Below are 15,689 nucleotides of genomic sequence, written 5' to 3'. Positions count from 1 at the left end.
GAGGCAAAATGAGGTATATCCTCAAGGAGAATTTATCTATATACAGCATATTAACATCAATTTTTTGTCAGCAAAATGGAGATTACAGTATTTTAGCTATTTGAGTAATATCAATTTGAGTGAAAATTATCATGTTATACACATTTTTTCCCAATAGTCACATCATCATATGGAACCAGAGAACAAGACACAAATTTCACAATTTCTCCTTCTGGGTTTCTCAGAGGAAACAGAACTGCAGCCCATCATATTTGGGGTTTTCTTCTCCATGTACCTGATCACTGTGTTTGGAAATCTGCTCATCATCCTGGCTGTCAGCTCAGACCTCCACCTCCACACCCCCATGTACTTCTTCCTCTCCAACCTGGCCTTTGTAGACATCTGTTTCACCTCCACCATCATCCCAAAGATGCTGCAAAGCACTCAGACACAGAGGAAAGTCATTACTTATGAAGGCTGCATCGTCCAGGTTTATTTTTACTTACTTTTTGCAGGATTAGATGACTTCCTCCTGACTGTGATGGCCTATGACCGGTATGTGGCCATCTGTCACCCCCTGCACTACCTGGTCATCATGAAGCCCTGGGTATGTGGACTGCTCCTTCTGGTGTCCTGGATCATGAGTGCCCTGTTTTCCTTGTTACACAGCTTAATGGTGTTGCAGCTGTCATTCTGCTCAGACTTGGAAATCCACCACTTTTTCTGTGAAATCAAATGGCTGATCCAACTTGCCTGTTCTGACCCCTTTCTCAACAACATAATGGTGTATTTTGGATCTGTAATTCAAGGGAGTGTTCCCCTGGCTGGTATCCTTTACTCTTACTCTAAAATTTCATCCTCTATCTGTGGAATCTCATCAGCTAAGGGGAAGTATAAAGCATTCTCTACCTGTGCATCTCACCTCTCAGTTGTCTCCTTATTTTATTGTTCAGCCTTAGGAGTATACCTTAGCTCTGCTGCTACCCACAGCTCACACACAAGTACAATTGCCTCGGTGATGTACACTGCGGTCACACCCATGCTGAACCCCTTCATCTACAGTCTGAGAAATAAAGACATAAAGAGGACTCTAAAAAGATTCTTTGGAATGGTAACATTTATAAAAGAGCCATTTGTCCTTGGGCTGAAGGACATGGGCTGAAGAACTGCCCATGATAGCAGGGCTCAAAGCCTCATAGGCACATATGTGATTCTTTGATTAGATTGTGATAATAGCAAAAGCTTCTTCAATTTATTGCCTGATATTTCCATTTCTTTGATTTCAACTTCTCTACACAATTTTAAAAACATCCTTGATTAACTTTGCTGTTCTCTGTTATCTAAGTTGTTTCTTTTGTCACTTTTCTATTCTCTCAAATTGATTCAAAACCTCATGTGAAACATATATGTAAATTTCCATTTATCTCATGAGACTTCACACATTTCTTAAGAATATTCTTCTGAAATGATACACTATATACTAAACTTTCTTTCTTTTTACTAAAGGAATCATCATGAATTTTGCTACTTCTATGGGAAAAAAAAAAAACTACCTTGGAAACCAAACCAATTATATAATTTCATAGAAGAATAAAATATGAAAATACAGTCTATCACATTTTAGTTCTTCATATCTTGGAAGGTCACTACCATAACTGCTCTTCCCAAAAATGTAAATGTTAGCAGGTAGTGTATTTCATAATTGGTCATCTGATTTTACTCCCTAACAGTGTACTAGTCTCTATTTATTAATAGCTCAGTGTCCACATTGCCTACAGGAGTTACTGGTAAAACTGAGCATCAAACACACGACTCTGATTGGCATCTATGTGAAACAAAGATTTCAATAAAGAGTTTGACATAAGACCTAGAGTCATAGAAGACCTTAAGTATGAGTTAGCAAAAATTTGTGTCAGGTTATATATTTGCAAGAGATGTTTTCATGGTGTCCATTTACTTATTGATGTATACGATTTAGTGTCTGTTTGTAAAGGGGTTTATCGTGGAGGTGAAGGATTTTTGGGGGGTACTTATATCATTCTGCTTGAATATTTCCATTGTTGCCTACAAATAAACGACTCCTTCCATTGCTCTACACGAAATATTTCCCCCATTCCATTTCTGTGATAACCAGTAAAAGAGTTGTGAATGAATAATTTAAATATCATATTTATATGATGTACATGATATATATAATATTATATAGATGATATATATCTCCAAATTATGGCTCTCTAGATTTAAATTTCCATCTAGTCCTGTGATAAAGGCACAAGTTTTTCACAAACAAGCATATCCTTTTAACCTTTCTTGCTTACCTACAAGGAAACCTAAATGGAATCCCTTTTTAATAAAATTGTATGACATAATCACAACAATTGCCTTTCCTTCAGTTCTATTCACTTGGACTGTAGTATTAGTTAGCTGTTGCAACATAGCACATCATCCTAAAAGCAATGATTTAGTGTAATGAATCTTTTATCTAATGAGTTTCTATGACAGGGAGTTGATCTGAGTTATGATTGTTTCCTCATGGGTCTATTGTCAGCTGTCAGGCTCCATTTTGTGTTTTAAAGGCTCCTCCACGATGGTGTGTGCAGTTGTAGTGGTCTTCTGTCTTGAACAACTTTATGTCAATTTCTTCCTTTTATGTAAGTAGGTTAGTCTTTAGTTTATCATGGATCGTGATTAGATGAGAGTTGTACCATAAAAAGGGCTGAGCACCAAAGAATTGATGCTATCCAACTGTGGTGCTGGAGAAGACTCTTGAGAGTTCCTTGGTCTGAAAAGAGATCAAACCAGTCAGTCCTACAGGAAATCAACCCCGAATATTCAGTGGAAGGACTGAAGCTGAGGCTGAAGTGCTAATACTTTGGCCACCTGACGCGAAGAGTCAACTCATTGGAAAAGACCCTGATGCTGGGAAAGATTAAAGGTAAAAGGAGAAGGAGGTGGCAAAGGATTAGATGGTTGGATTTCATCACTGACTCATTGGACATGAATTTGAGCAAGATCTGGGAGATGGCGAAGGACAGGGAGGCCTGGCGTGGTGCAGTCCATGGGGTTGCAAAGAGTTGGACATGACTTAGTGACTGAACAACAGTCTTTAGTTTATAAGAATAACAAACAAAACTGGATTTCTCAAATGTTAATTGCTATATTTAAATTTCACTGTTCCTAAATCCATATATGTCACTTTGCTTTCTTCCTAGTTAGAGGAGTTGTCTCTCACCAATTTTTGTATGATTAACATACTACCCTTAACAATGCACAGCCAGAAAATTTTAATTCTTGACTCCATGAATGGTCTTTCCATGGAATTCTCCAGGCAAGAATACAGGAGTTTGTTGTCGTTCCCTTCTCCAAGGGATTATCCCAACCTAGGAATTGAACCCAGGTATCCTGCATTGCAGGTGGATTCTTTACCATCTGAAATATAATATGTTAGCAGGAACAGCATATGATTGGACAAATATCTATGTTAGACTCCTATTGCTTCTTTAACAAATTACAACACTACCAAATTAGAAGTACCTATCATAAAGTTCTATGAGACAAAAATCCTGAAGTCCCATTGAGCAAAAATGAAGATGTCTGCAACACTGTGATTCTTCTGAATGCTCCAGAGGAGAATGCATTCAATATCTTGTTTTCAATATCTTGTTAATATTTTACTTCTAATGGTCACCAGCATTGCTTAACTCATGGCTCCTCCTCTGTCCTCAAATCCAGATGGCTACAGTTTTAAATGTCTGACTCCAAGTCTTCTTCCTTTCTCAATCACATTTAGAAAATCTATTGTGATTATACTAGTCCAATCTGCATATCTGTGCTAATAGTCCTACATCAAGATAAACTGTATTTCATGAGCTATTGTAATTATGCCAGCTATGTTAGTTAGGGTATTCCAAAGTTCTTAGCATGTGGACATCTTTTGGAGGATCTTGTTCTGCCTACTGCAAAGTCTTTTTCTAATAGAAATTATTTTATGTCACTTAATATTTCCATAAAAATCAACAAAAACTTTATCACTACCTATAAAAATGAGTGAAAATCTTATCTTTCAAAATTACATACACGGAAGGTACTTCCCTGGTAGTCCAGTGGTTAAGGATCTGTGCTTCCAATGCAAGGGACAATGGGTTCTATCCCTGGTTGGGGAACTAAGGTCTCACATGCCATGTGGCCAGAAAATAAAAGAAAACAAACAAACAAAAGACATCCTGGATTGTTTTCAAGATTACATACAAGGAAGATTTTGTTGAATACCTAAGTCTTTCTATAACTGAATCTAACATAGGACCACTTATTCGCTACCCAAACTGTGATCCACAGATGAGGACCTGAAGCATCAGCACTTAGCATCTTGTTAGATATGAAGGGTCTGTGGGTGCCTAATCAGACCTGCTGAAAAATAATTTGAAATTAAACTACAATCCTTGGAAATTTTTAGGAATAGTGAATTTAGAGAAATGCTACTCTGGAATAAATTTTCTCACCTTCACAGTGTTGGCCTTTCAATTAAGTTCAGTTGCCCAGTCATGTCTGACACTTTGTGCCCCATGGACTGCAGCACACATGGCTTTCCTGTCCATCACCAACTCTTAGAGGAAAACATAGGCAGAACACTTGATGACATAAATCAATTCCACTCCTAGACATATACCCTGAGGAAACCAAAATTGAAGAAGACACACGTGTTCCATTGTTCATTTAGCACTATTTACAATAGCTAGAACATGGAAGCAACATAGATGTCTGTTAACAGATGAATGAGTGAAGTAGTGTGGTACATATACACAATGGAATATTCCTCAGCCATAAAAAGGAATGCATTTGAATCAGTTCTGATGAGGTTGATGAACCTAGAATTCTATGGGCTCAAGCAAATAAAACTCCTAAGTCTAGCCCAGATACAAAGCTGGATAAAGAGACACCACCTCCTAATGAAAAGTGCTTCAGTGTCACATTTCATAAGACATAGGTACAAAGAAAGCTTCACTTAGGGCCACCTCAACAAACAGGTATAATTTCAATTCAGTAATGATTTATTTTTTCTTCCAATTTTAGTAGATGAATGATCTTGGAAAACACCAATGTATATGTGTCTGTATTTTTTTTTCATTTATTTTTAATGATATATCATTCATTGAGATAATGTCATATAAGTTTCATGTGTACAAACATTTCTTTTTTTTACTTCTGTGTACAGGACAGAGCACTCCCAAGCAAAATTTCAGTTTCCATTCATCATGATAATGTCCATCCCCTTTAAGCAATTCACCCTCCCCTCAGTCCCCTTTCCCTCATGCAAAGAACTCTGTTCTCTGTACCTACATGTTAGCTCTTGTTTGCTTTGGAGTGCTCATTTACTAGCTTTGTTTGTCTGTTTGTTCTATTTCACATATGAGTGAAATCAAAGGATATTTGTCTTCCTCTCTCTGATTTATTTTACTTGGTAAAACACCCTTAAATTTCATCCATATTGTTGCAAATGAAAACTTTCATCTTTTTCATTCTGAGTAGTATTCCATTGTGTATGTATGTATGTATGTATATATATACATATATACTCATATACAGATGTATAACATCTTTTTTATACATTCATCCATTGATAGAAAGTGAAAGTCACTCAGTCATGTCTGAGTCTTTGCCACCCCATAGACTACACAGTCCATGGAATTCTCCAGGCTAGAATACTGGAGTGGGTAGCCTTTCCAACCCAGGGTCTCCTGTATTGCAGGCAGATTATTTACCAGCTGAGCCACAAGGGAAGCCCATACATTGATGGGCCTAGATATTTTCCGTATATCTTGACTATTTTAAATCCTACTGTGATCAACTTAAGGGTTCATTTATCTTTAAAAATTAGTGCTTTCATGTTTGGGAATAAATACTCAGGAGTGGAATAGACTCTTTGCGGCCCCATGGACTGTAGCCTATCAGGCTGCTCCATCCATGGAATTTTCCAGGCAAGAGTGCTGGAGTGGATTGCCATTTCCTTCTCCAGGGGATCTTCCAGACCCAGGAATCGAACCCGGGTCTCCCACATTGCAGGCAGACGCTTTACCATCTGAGCCACCAGAGAAGCTGAATCATATGATAGTTCCTAATTATTTGAGGAACCTATATTTTGTTTTCCATTGTAGCTGTACCAATTTAAATTCATACCAACGAGGCACACATATATGGACAATTAGCTTAAAATAAGCCAATAGCATATGATGGAGAAAAGATACTCTCTACAATAAAAATGTTTCCCTTTTCTCCATATGATCACCAACACTTATTTCTTGTCTTTTTGATAATGCCATTGTAACAGGCATGAGATAAATTCTCACTGTGGTTTTGATTTGTATTTCCTTAGTAATTACAGTAAGTCCCTTACATATGAAACTTCAAGTTGCTAACTTTTAAAATGTGACCATGTGTTCACATATCCAGCCATGTAAATTAGTTCTCGCGTTTGGCATTATCTGTAAAAGTTAGGTGCCTAGGCTAACTTTGTTGGACTTATAAGGTCTGTCTAGTCAAGGCTATGGTTTTTCCTGTGGTCAGGTATGGATGTGAGAGTTGGACTGTGAAGAAGGCTGAGCGCCAAAGAATTGATGCTTTTGAACTGTGGTGTTGGAGAAGACTCTTGAGAGTCCCTTGGACTGCAAGGAGATCCAACCAGTCCATTCTGAAGGAGGTCAGCCCTGGGATTTCTTTGGAAGGAATGATGCTAAAGCTGAAACTCCAGTACTTTGGCCACCTGATGCGAAGAGTTGACCCATTGGAAAAGACTCTGATGCTGGGAGGTATTGGCGGCAAGAGGAGAAGGGGATGACAGAGGATGAGATGGCTGGATGGCATAACTGACTCGATGGACATGAGTCTGGGTGAACTCCGGGAGATGGTGATGGACAGGGAGGCCTGGTGTACTGCAATTCATGGGGTCGCAAAGAGTCGGACACGACTGAGTGACTGATCTGATTTGATCTGATCTGATGAACAAATAGGACTTAACGAACACACTCTTGCAACAGAAGTCATTTGTAAGTAAGGGATTTTTTAGAGTGATATTAAATATTTCTTTCTGTGTCAGTTGATCATTTGCATGTCTTTTTGAGAGCTTCCTTGGTAGCTCTGCTGTAAAGAATCCACCTGCAATGCAGGAGACACTGGTTTGATCCCTGGGTCAGGAAGATCCCAGGCAGAAGGGATAGACTACCTACTCCAGTATTCTTGAAAAAAAAAAACCTATTAAGATTCTTTGCTCATTTTAAAATCTAGTTCTTTTGTTGCTATTTTTATGTGAGTTATTTGTATATTTTAACATCAACTGCTTATCAGATATATCCCTTGTATATATCTTCTTCCATTTGGTAGTTTGTCTTTTCATTTTGTTAATGATTTCCTTTTCTATACAATGTTTTCTTAGTATGATATAGTATCATTGTTTACTCCTGGTTTTGTTTCCCTTGCCTGAGGAGATATACATCTAGAAAAGATATTACTAAAACCAACATCACAAAGCTTCCTGGCTTTGTCCTCTTTTAGGTGTCTTATGGATTCAGTCTCAGAGCTTACTGGCTGTGTTTCCTTTTGGTTTTTATAAATTCAACCCCAAGGAAAGTAGAAGCAGCAGGAGAGGGGGCACCAACTGTGGCATACCAGCATCGGGTGCCTGCAGCAGAGGGAGGAGCAGAGGTGGCAGTGGGGCATGGGACCCCGCCCCCAGCTACCTAGGTGTCCATGACCCTGTGCCCCCTCTCCCACCTCCATATCTGCAGTGTTACAGCTGGTCAACCTTTCCACACTGGACATGCCACAGAACCCCTACCACCCCAGCTCCGCCGACTACCATCATCCTGCCTCATACGCAGAAGCTGTGACTCAGGAGATCTCAGAGAAGCTACACAGAAAAGCATCACAAGCATATCAGAAAACTACCCACCCTGCATCTCAAGCAGCACACCAGAAGCACTGACAACAGCAAGGTACCATACCCCAGAGGCACAAGAAGCAATAGCTAGGGCACAGGGTAACTCCTCTGACAGAGGCCATGGAGGGTCTAAAGTGCAGATTCATAACCATAGGCAGCTCAGATAGAAATGGGGGGGAAAAAAAAAAAAAGCTATATCATGTCGCCACCTACTGGACAAAGATAGAAAAACATGAAGGTTCTAACCTGAATCCTTCAGCCTGCTGAGCCTCCAGGATGTTAAAACTCAAAAGTAACATTAAGGGTATTTAAACATTTTTTTAATATCACACACATAATTATATTGAACGATTCAAATATATTACCATATACATGTCTTCAGGTAGAGTTTACAAGAGAACACAAGTTTGAATAAATATAATATATATTATATAGTATTATACTATATATTATAATATAATAATATAATATATATTTAATAATATATAATATATAATAGATATGTGTGATATAAAAAAAGAATGTTTAAATACACTTAATGTTACTTTGCAAAATATTTCATTTTCATGTTGTCCATCTATTTCTTGAAATTCCAGATGTTCAAGTTGGACTTAGAAAAGGCAGAGGAACCAAAGATCAAATTGCCAACATCCACTGGGTCATTGAAAAAGCAAGATAGTTCCAGAAAAACATCTACTTCTGCTTTATAAACCATGCCAAAGCCTTTGACTGTGTGGATCACAACAAACTGTGGAAAAATTTTCAAGAGATAGGAATACCAGACGACCTGACCTGCCTCTTGAGAAATCTGTATGTAGGTCAAGAAGCAACAGTTAAAACTGGACATGGAACAACAGACTGTTCCAAATAAGGAAAAGAGTGTGTCAAGGCTTTATATTTAACTTATATGAAGAGTACATCATAAGAAACACTGGGCTGGATGAAGCACAAGCTGGAATCAAGATTGTCTGGAGAGATATCAATAACCTCAGATATACAGATGACACTACCCTTATGGCAGAAAGCGAAGAAGAACTAAAGAGCCTCTTGATGAAAGTGAAAGAGGAGAGTGAAAAAGTTGCCTTATAGCTCAACATTCAGAAAACTAAGATCATGGCACCTGGTCCCATCAATTCATGGAAAATAGATGGGTAAACAGTGGAAACAGTGTCAGACTTTGTTTTGGGGGGCTTCAAAAATCACTGCAGATGGTGACTGCAGTCATGAAATTAAAAGACACTTGCTCCTTGGAAGGAAAGTTATGACCAACCTAGATAGCATATTGAAAAGCAGAGACATTACTTTGCCAACAAAGGTCCATCTAGTCAAAGATATGGTTTATCCAGTGGTCATGTATGGATGTGAACATTGGACTATAAAGAAAGCTGAGGGTCAAATAATTGATACTTTTGAATTATGGTTTGAGAAGACTCTTGAGACTCCCTTGGACAGCAAGAAGATCCAACAAGTCTTCAAGGAAATCAGTCTTGAATATTCATTGGAAGGACTGATACTAAAGCTGAAACTCCAATACTTTGGCCACCTGATGTAAAGAACTGAATCATTTGAAAAGACTCTGATGCTGGGAAAGATTGAAGGTGGGAGGAGAAGGGGATGAGATGGTTGGATGGCATCACTGACTCAACAGACATGAGTTTGAGTAAACTCCAGCAGTTCGTGATGGACAGGGAAGACTGGAGTGCTGCAGTCCATGGGGTTGCAAAGAGTCAGACGTGACTGAGCGACTGAACTGAACTGAACTTGATGCCTCAGGGGCTTTCCAGCTGACGCTAGTGGTAAAGAACCCCTGTCTGCCAATGCAGGAGACCTAAGATATGGTGTTTGATCCCTGGTTCAGGAGGATCCCCTGGAGGAGGAAATGGCAACTCGCTCCAGTTATCTTGCCTGGAGAATCCCATGGACAGAGGAGCCTGGCAGACTACAGTCAAAAAGTTACAAAGAGACATGACTGAGCAAAGCATGGACACACGTGATAGGTATTGTGGAAACAAAACTGAATAAGGAAGAGAATCCTAAAGAGGCAAATAAAATACAGTGACAACTAGCAATACACAGTGTATGTCAAAGTCCAAAACATCAGAAAAAGCAGCTAAAGTGATAATACAAAGGAATGATGTACACAAACATGAAATCAATGGTCTGAAATTTTCCTTGTTATAAACACACAGATAGCGGTGAATGTTTTCAGTAGTTTTCCCACATAGGAGCAGTACAACTCATGACTATCCTTTATTTAAATAACTCTTGAATAAGAGGGAAATCACTAAGCTTAATCAAATGAGTTACATAAATTATATGAAAGAGGTGAGATCAAATAAATGGAAATTTCAAGAAATAAAGGACAAAGCAACATCTGCTTCCACAATCTGATCTCAAAAATTGCAATTTCTGCCTGTGAGGTTTTAAATCTTCCAGTCATGCTCCCTTCATCAGCTTAGGACAACTGGTGTTTTAATCATTGTCCTCCTAAAGAATGCTTTCAGAGCAGTCTTTATGTCCTTGTTCCTCAGACTGTAGATGAAGGGGTTCAGCATGGGTGTGACCACAGTGTACATCACCGAGGCCGTTGCACTTGAATGTGAGCTTTGGGTAGCAGCAGAGCTAAGGTATACTCCTAAGCACGTACAATAAAATAAAGAGACAACTGAGAGATGAGATGCACAAGTGGAAAATGCTTTATACTTCCCCTGAGCTGATGAGATTTCATATATGGTGGAAACTATCCTAGAGTAAGAGTAAAGGATACCAGCTAAGGGAGCACCTCCCAGCAGGACAGTAGCAAAATACATCACCATGTCATTAAGAAAAGTGTCAGAACAGGCAAGTTGGACCAACTGTTTCAGTTCACAGAAATAGTGAGGGATTATCACCTCTCTGCTGAAGGACAAACTCAACACCATTAAAGTTTGCAAGAAGGAATGTAGGACATTGATGACCCAGGAAACAAGAACCAGCAGTCCACAGAGCTGGGCACTCATGATGACCTTGTAGTACAGGGGGTGGCAGATGGCTACAAATCGGTCAAAAGCCATCACTGTTAGGAGGAAGTCATCCAACCCTAAAAAAAGTGTGAAAAAATACACCTGGGTGATGCAACCTTCATAGGTGATAACTTTGTTCTGGGTCTGGATGTTCCACAGCATCTTTGGGATGGTCGTGGAGGTGAAACAGATGTCTACAAAGGACAGGTTGGAGAGGAAGAAGTACATGGGGGTGTGCAGGTGGGAGTCTGAGCTGACGGCCAGGATGATGAGCAGGTTTCCAAACACAGTAATCAGGTACATGGAGAGGAAAAGCCCAAATATGATGGGCTGCAGGTCTGTTTCCTCTGAGAATCCCAGAAGAAGAAAACCTGAAACATGTGTTAGGTTCCTTGGTACCATGTGGTGGAGGTGACCTAAAGGAAAGGGGAAAATATCATGTCTAATTTTCACAAAAAAAGACATTGCTCACATCATTGAAAAACTATTATTTATATTTTGCCTAATTGTATTTAAATATATTTGCTTAACTAAGTTTTGCTTTGTTCATGGATTTGCTCCCCTTTAGGCAATTTCTGTGTCATCTGGAACTGACAAGGTTGTCCCACTTGCTGCTTCTTTCCCGGGATGTCATCTATTCCACATAAGAAATACTTTCATTCATTTGGGGATTATGAACTGAGTGATGATCATGTTCCAGGTGATGTCTTGGCAATGAGTATAAGGTTCTAAACAACAAAATCTCTAAGAATCCAGTCACAAAGTAAACCTAAGTCTTATATGTGTGTGGGTGTGTGTGTGCTCAGGGGCTTCTTTCCCACTCCATGCACTGTAGCCCTCCAGGCTCTTCTGTCCATGAGGTTTTCCAGGCAAGAACATTGGAGTGGGTTGCCATGTCTTCCTCAGGGATCTTCCCCACCCAAACATAGAACCCCGGTCTTCTGAGTTTCCTGCATTGCAGGCGGGTTCTTTACTGCTGAGCCACCAGAGAAGTCCATATATATGTGAATATATATGTGAATATATATTGAATATGTATATATATAGCTTATAAGTTAACTTTTGAATGTTGACTGTTGCTATGAAGAAACCTGAAAGGTTTTATGGAAAGAGCAGAGAAGGCATGCTGTTTTTTAGATTCAAGGATGAAAGAGTAGGAGCCATGAACATATCAGGTGAAGTGTATGCTTGACAGGGAGGATAGCCAGTGCAAATGTACTGAGGAAAGTGCTTGTTTAAAGTGTTCAAGTTTAAGAGAAAAAAGGAAACCAATGTAGGGAGGGCATAGGGCAAGAGGGAATGAGGAGAGATGGTGTCAGAGGACACTGAGGAACAAGGTGACTTCCCTGGTGGTGCTGAAACTTCAAATCATAAGACTTTCATCCACTGCATGTAACTAGTACTTTATGAAATTATTGCAGGGATGTCCAATGTGTTTAAATGGATCACTTTTGTTGACCTTGCTGTGCCCAGCTGCTTCAGGCATGTCTGACTCTTTATGACCCCGAGGACTACACCCCTCCAGGCTCCTGTGCCCATGGGATTCTCCAGTCAAGAATACTGGAGTGGGTTCCCATGCCCTCCTTCAGGTGATCTTCCCAACCCAGGGATTGGCCCCAGGTCTCCTGAATGCAGGCAGATTCTTGGAGTCACCTTGGAATACATGAACTCAGTACCACCGCTGTGAGGACTTCTCATACTCCACCAGGCACCACACACACACAGGCACACACACACATGCGTGCACACACACACACATACACACAGGCACACACACACGCACACACACACACAGGCACACACACACACACACACACACACAGTAGACACTGGCCATCTAAGCTATGTTACTTCTATGTTTTTCACCCCTCATCCCTAGCTACCTTGATTAAGTTAGAGTTTGATACAACTCCCATTGATAAGATCAGGTTATATAAAGTGGTATCCAAAAATTCCAGTTTGTAAGTATTCTTGGTACCAATATACTTGGAATTTAATTTTGGTATGGCCATTTTACACTTGTATTAAAGATCATTAAGAAGTAGTTGAATGTGAACCTATGGTTGCCAGGGGGAAAGATGAGGGGAAGGGACAGTTAGAGAGTTTGGGATGGACATGAACACAGTGCTATATTTAAAGTGGATAACCAACAAGGTCCTGCTGCATAACACAGGGAACTCTGCTCCATGTTGTCTCAGTCTGGATGGAAGGGGAGTTTAGGGGAGAATGGATACACGTATAAGTATGGCTGAGTCCCTTTGCTGTTCATCTGAAACTATCACAACATTGTTAATTGGCTTTACTCCAATATAAAATAAAAAACTTGTTCCATGTATGTACATCTCTCTCTCTCTCTCTCTCTCTCTCTCTCTCTCTCTCTATATATATATATATATATATATATATCTTGTCTCAAAACTTGAATTTTAAAGTATATGTGTACATCAGGAGACAAAGAGGGATTGGGGAGGGGGTAGAAAGAGAGAGAGAGCAATGGACACAAGAGGGAATAAAGACCTAAAAAACTCAAATGTCTCCTGAGAGACTGTGGTAAAGAGGTTTCTTCGGTCCTGGTGACATTTCATGTGCTGTGTTTTTTGTTTGTTTGTTTGTTTTAATTTATTTTTTCCTGGATATCCAGGAAAAATAATAACAAATCAAAAATATTTATTCAAATGATAAAATAGTGATATCTTTATGATTTGAAACATTTGAAGATTGGATAGCCCAACAGAAAGTGGGCAAAAGGACTGAGCCAACATTTCACAAATGGATATATAGAAAGCATAATGAAATATGGATTGAATATTGACCTTCTTTAATATCAGGCAGAAATACTTATTTTTCTGGGGTCGCTTAATACCTATTTGACTAATTGGTTTTATAGGTCTGACAGTAGACAAGGCAAGACTCTCTCATATGTGGCATCATCTCTTTGTTATGCTTGGGTTTTGATCACTTTTCCCATAAGTCCTGTGGGCACACTCTAGTCCTACTTCTGCTTTTCATCCAACAACTAATGATCTGTATGGTCCATCCATATAACACCTACCCACAGTGTAACAATTTTACTCTTATCACTGAGTAATGTTCTTTGTATTAGTCATCTGAGGACATTGAATTATACACACAAGTGTGTGACTAGATGTGCACTTGTACCAAAAGTAATTTAGAAAAATGAAAAGCTAGGAAGTAAAAATATGAAAAAGAGAATGAAACCAGGTTAAATAGTATGATTCTGAAGCAAGTGTAATCAGAAAAATTAAATGAAGTATTGAAAATTAATTGAGCAGTAGATATAACAGTAATGATTCATGACATTGATATGAATTAATTACATTGACAGTGACCTACAAATAAGAATAATATGATATATTACATTCATAGAATGTTTTGGTATATAATCTCCCTTCCACTCACCCACCAATCTAACTAAAATATTCTTAAAATTTTTGGTCAAGAATATGCCCCAAAAGTCAATTGAAAAGCAATCATTTGTTTAAAAAAAGTATTTGAAAGTCTATTTACTATAGACAGAATGATGTGTAATATATGGGTATAAAATAATAACAGGGAAATCAAAATGGTGACCACATACTCAAAGTTTTGCTCTAATTTAGTATATGACTTGAGAAAGCAACACAGAATCTCTTTCATATCATTCTCCTGTGGAAAATATATTTGTCAGTTTGGGGCTGAGTGCTTCTGAACTAGGAGTCCTCTATAACTTCTCTGGCAGGAAATGTAAAGAAAATGTTACAACATTTTAAGGAAAAAATTGAAGATAGCAATAAATATTCAAAATACAGGTATTCTTTAATTCAGGGTTCCCCAGAGTTGGCACAATTGACATTCTAGACCAGATCATTATTTGAGGTGAGGGTCTGTCCTGTGCATTGTGGGATGTTTACAGCATCCCTGACATTTATCGAGCCCTCAATATGTCACAGTCATAAAAGACTCTGGACATTGTTAGATGTACCCTGGGGGACGAAGTCATCCACAATTAGAGCCAGAATTTGAACTTCACTTCCTTATATTTTTGTAGTATTGATATACTAGAAATGCATAAAACATAATATCAATGATTGCTAGATTTGACCACACAAAATTTATATAGACTCACAATTCCTCTCAAATACATTTGTACCTAATAAAATAACTAAATGGCAAACAACCAGTTGGTGAGAAAAAAAAAATCCCCACCATAAAAGTCATAAAAGAATGTCTTAAATTCATTCTGCATCACTCCAAAGCTAATACCCGATATATTTAGGACTTCCCAGGTGGCACTAGTAGTAAAGAACCTCCCTGCCAATGCAGCAAATGTGAGAGATGCAGATTCAATCCCTGGGTCGGGAAGATCCCTTGGAGGAGGAAATGGCAACCCACTCCAGTATTCTTGCCTGGAAAATCCCATGGACTGAGGAGCCTGGTGGTCTGAAATCCATAGGATTGCAAAGAGTTGAACAAAACCGAACCAACTTAGAAAGCACACATGCACAATATTTTTCACCCCAATTATTTAATAAAATATTGGGCATAAGTTCTACTTTTACTCAAACACTTTATGCCTCTCATCCCTCTTCTCTTTGGGCTTCCATTCCATTCCACTGAACATTGTCATTGAATTCAATGTCCACTTGTCTTTCTAGCATCATAAAATATATTGATATTTTAATCAACCAAGCAAACAGCCATAGTGGTCTCTGGACACTGAGTTAGGATGAGTTGTTTCTAATGTACATTTTTTGGATTTCTTTTTATCTGAACATTTT

The 15,689-nt window shown here is 38.8% G+C and overlaps 1 protein-coding gene and 1 non-coding gene across 2 annotated transcripts; one reads left to right on the top strand and one right to left on the bottom strand.

Annotated features, from left to right (window-relative positions):
- Positions 1 to 268: 268 nt before the first annotated feature.
- LOC102287573 (olfactory receptor-like protein OLF4) lies at positions 269 to 7,954 on the top strand. The gene is made up of 3 exons (XM_070374687.1): positions 269 to 623; positions 909 to 1,090; positions 7,766 to 7,954. The coding sequence occupies exons 1-3, from the start codon at positions 269 to 271 to the stop codon at positions 7,952 to 7,954; spliced, it is 726 nt and encodes a 241-aa protein (XP_070230788.1).
- Positions 7,955 to 10,385: 2,431 nt separating this feature from the next.
- On the bottom strand, positions 10,386 to 11,214 carry LOC102287854 (olfactory receptor 7A10). The gene is made up of 2 exons (XR_011464893.1): positions 10,863 to 11,214; positions 10,386 to 10,577 (listed from the first exon to the last, which is right to left on the bottom strand). It is a non-coding gene; the product is annotated as an olfactory receptor 7A10 (transcript).
- Between the last annotated feature and the right edge of the window lie 4,475 nt (positions 11,215 to 15,689).

The sequence above is a fragment of the Bos mutus genome, chromosome 7 (assembly GCF_027580195.1).
Source record: "Bos mutus isolate GX-2022 chromosome 7, NWIPB_WYAK_1.1, whole genome shotgun sequence".
Lineage (NCBI taxonomy): Eukaryota > Metazoa > Chordata > Mammalia > Artiodactyla > Bovidae > Bos > Bos mutus.
Note: the sequence above shows the minus strand (reverse complement) of the source record. Positions and strands in the feature narration are given on the sequence as shown.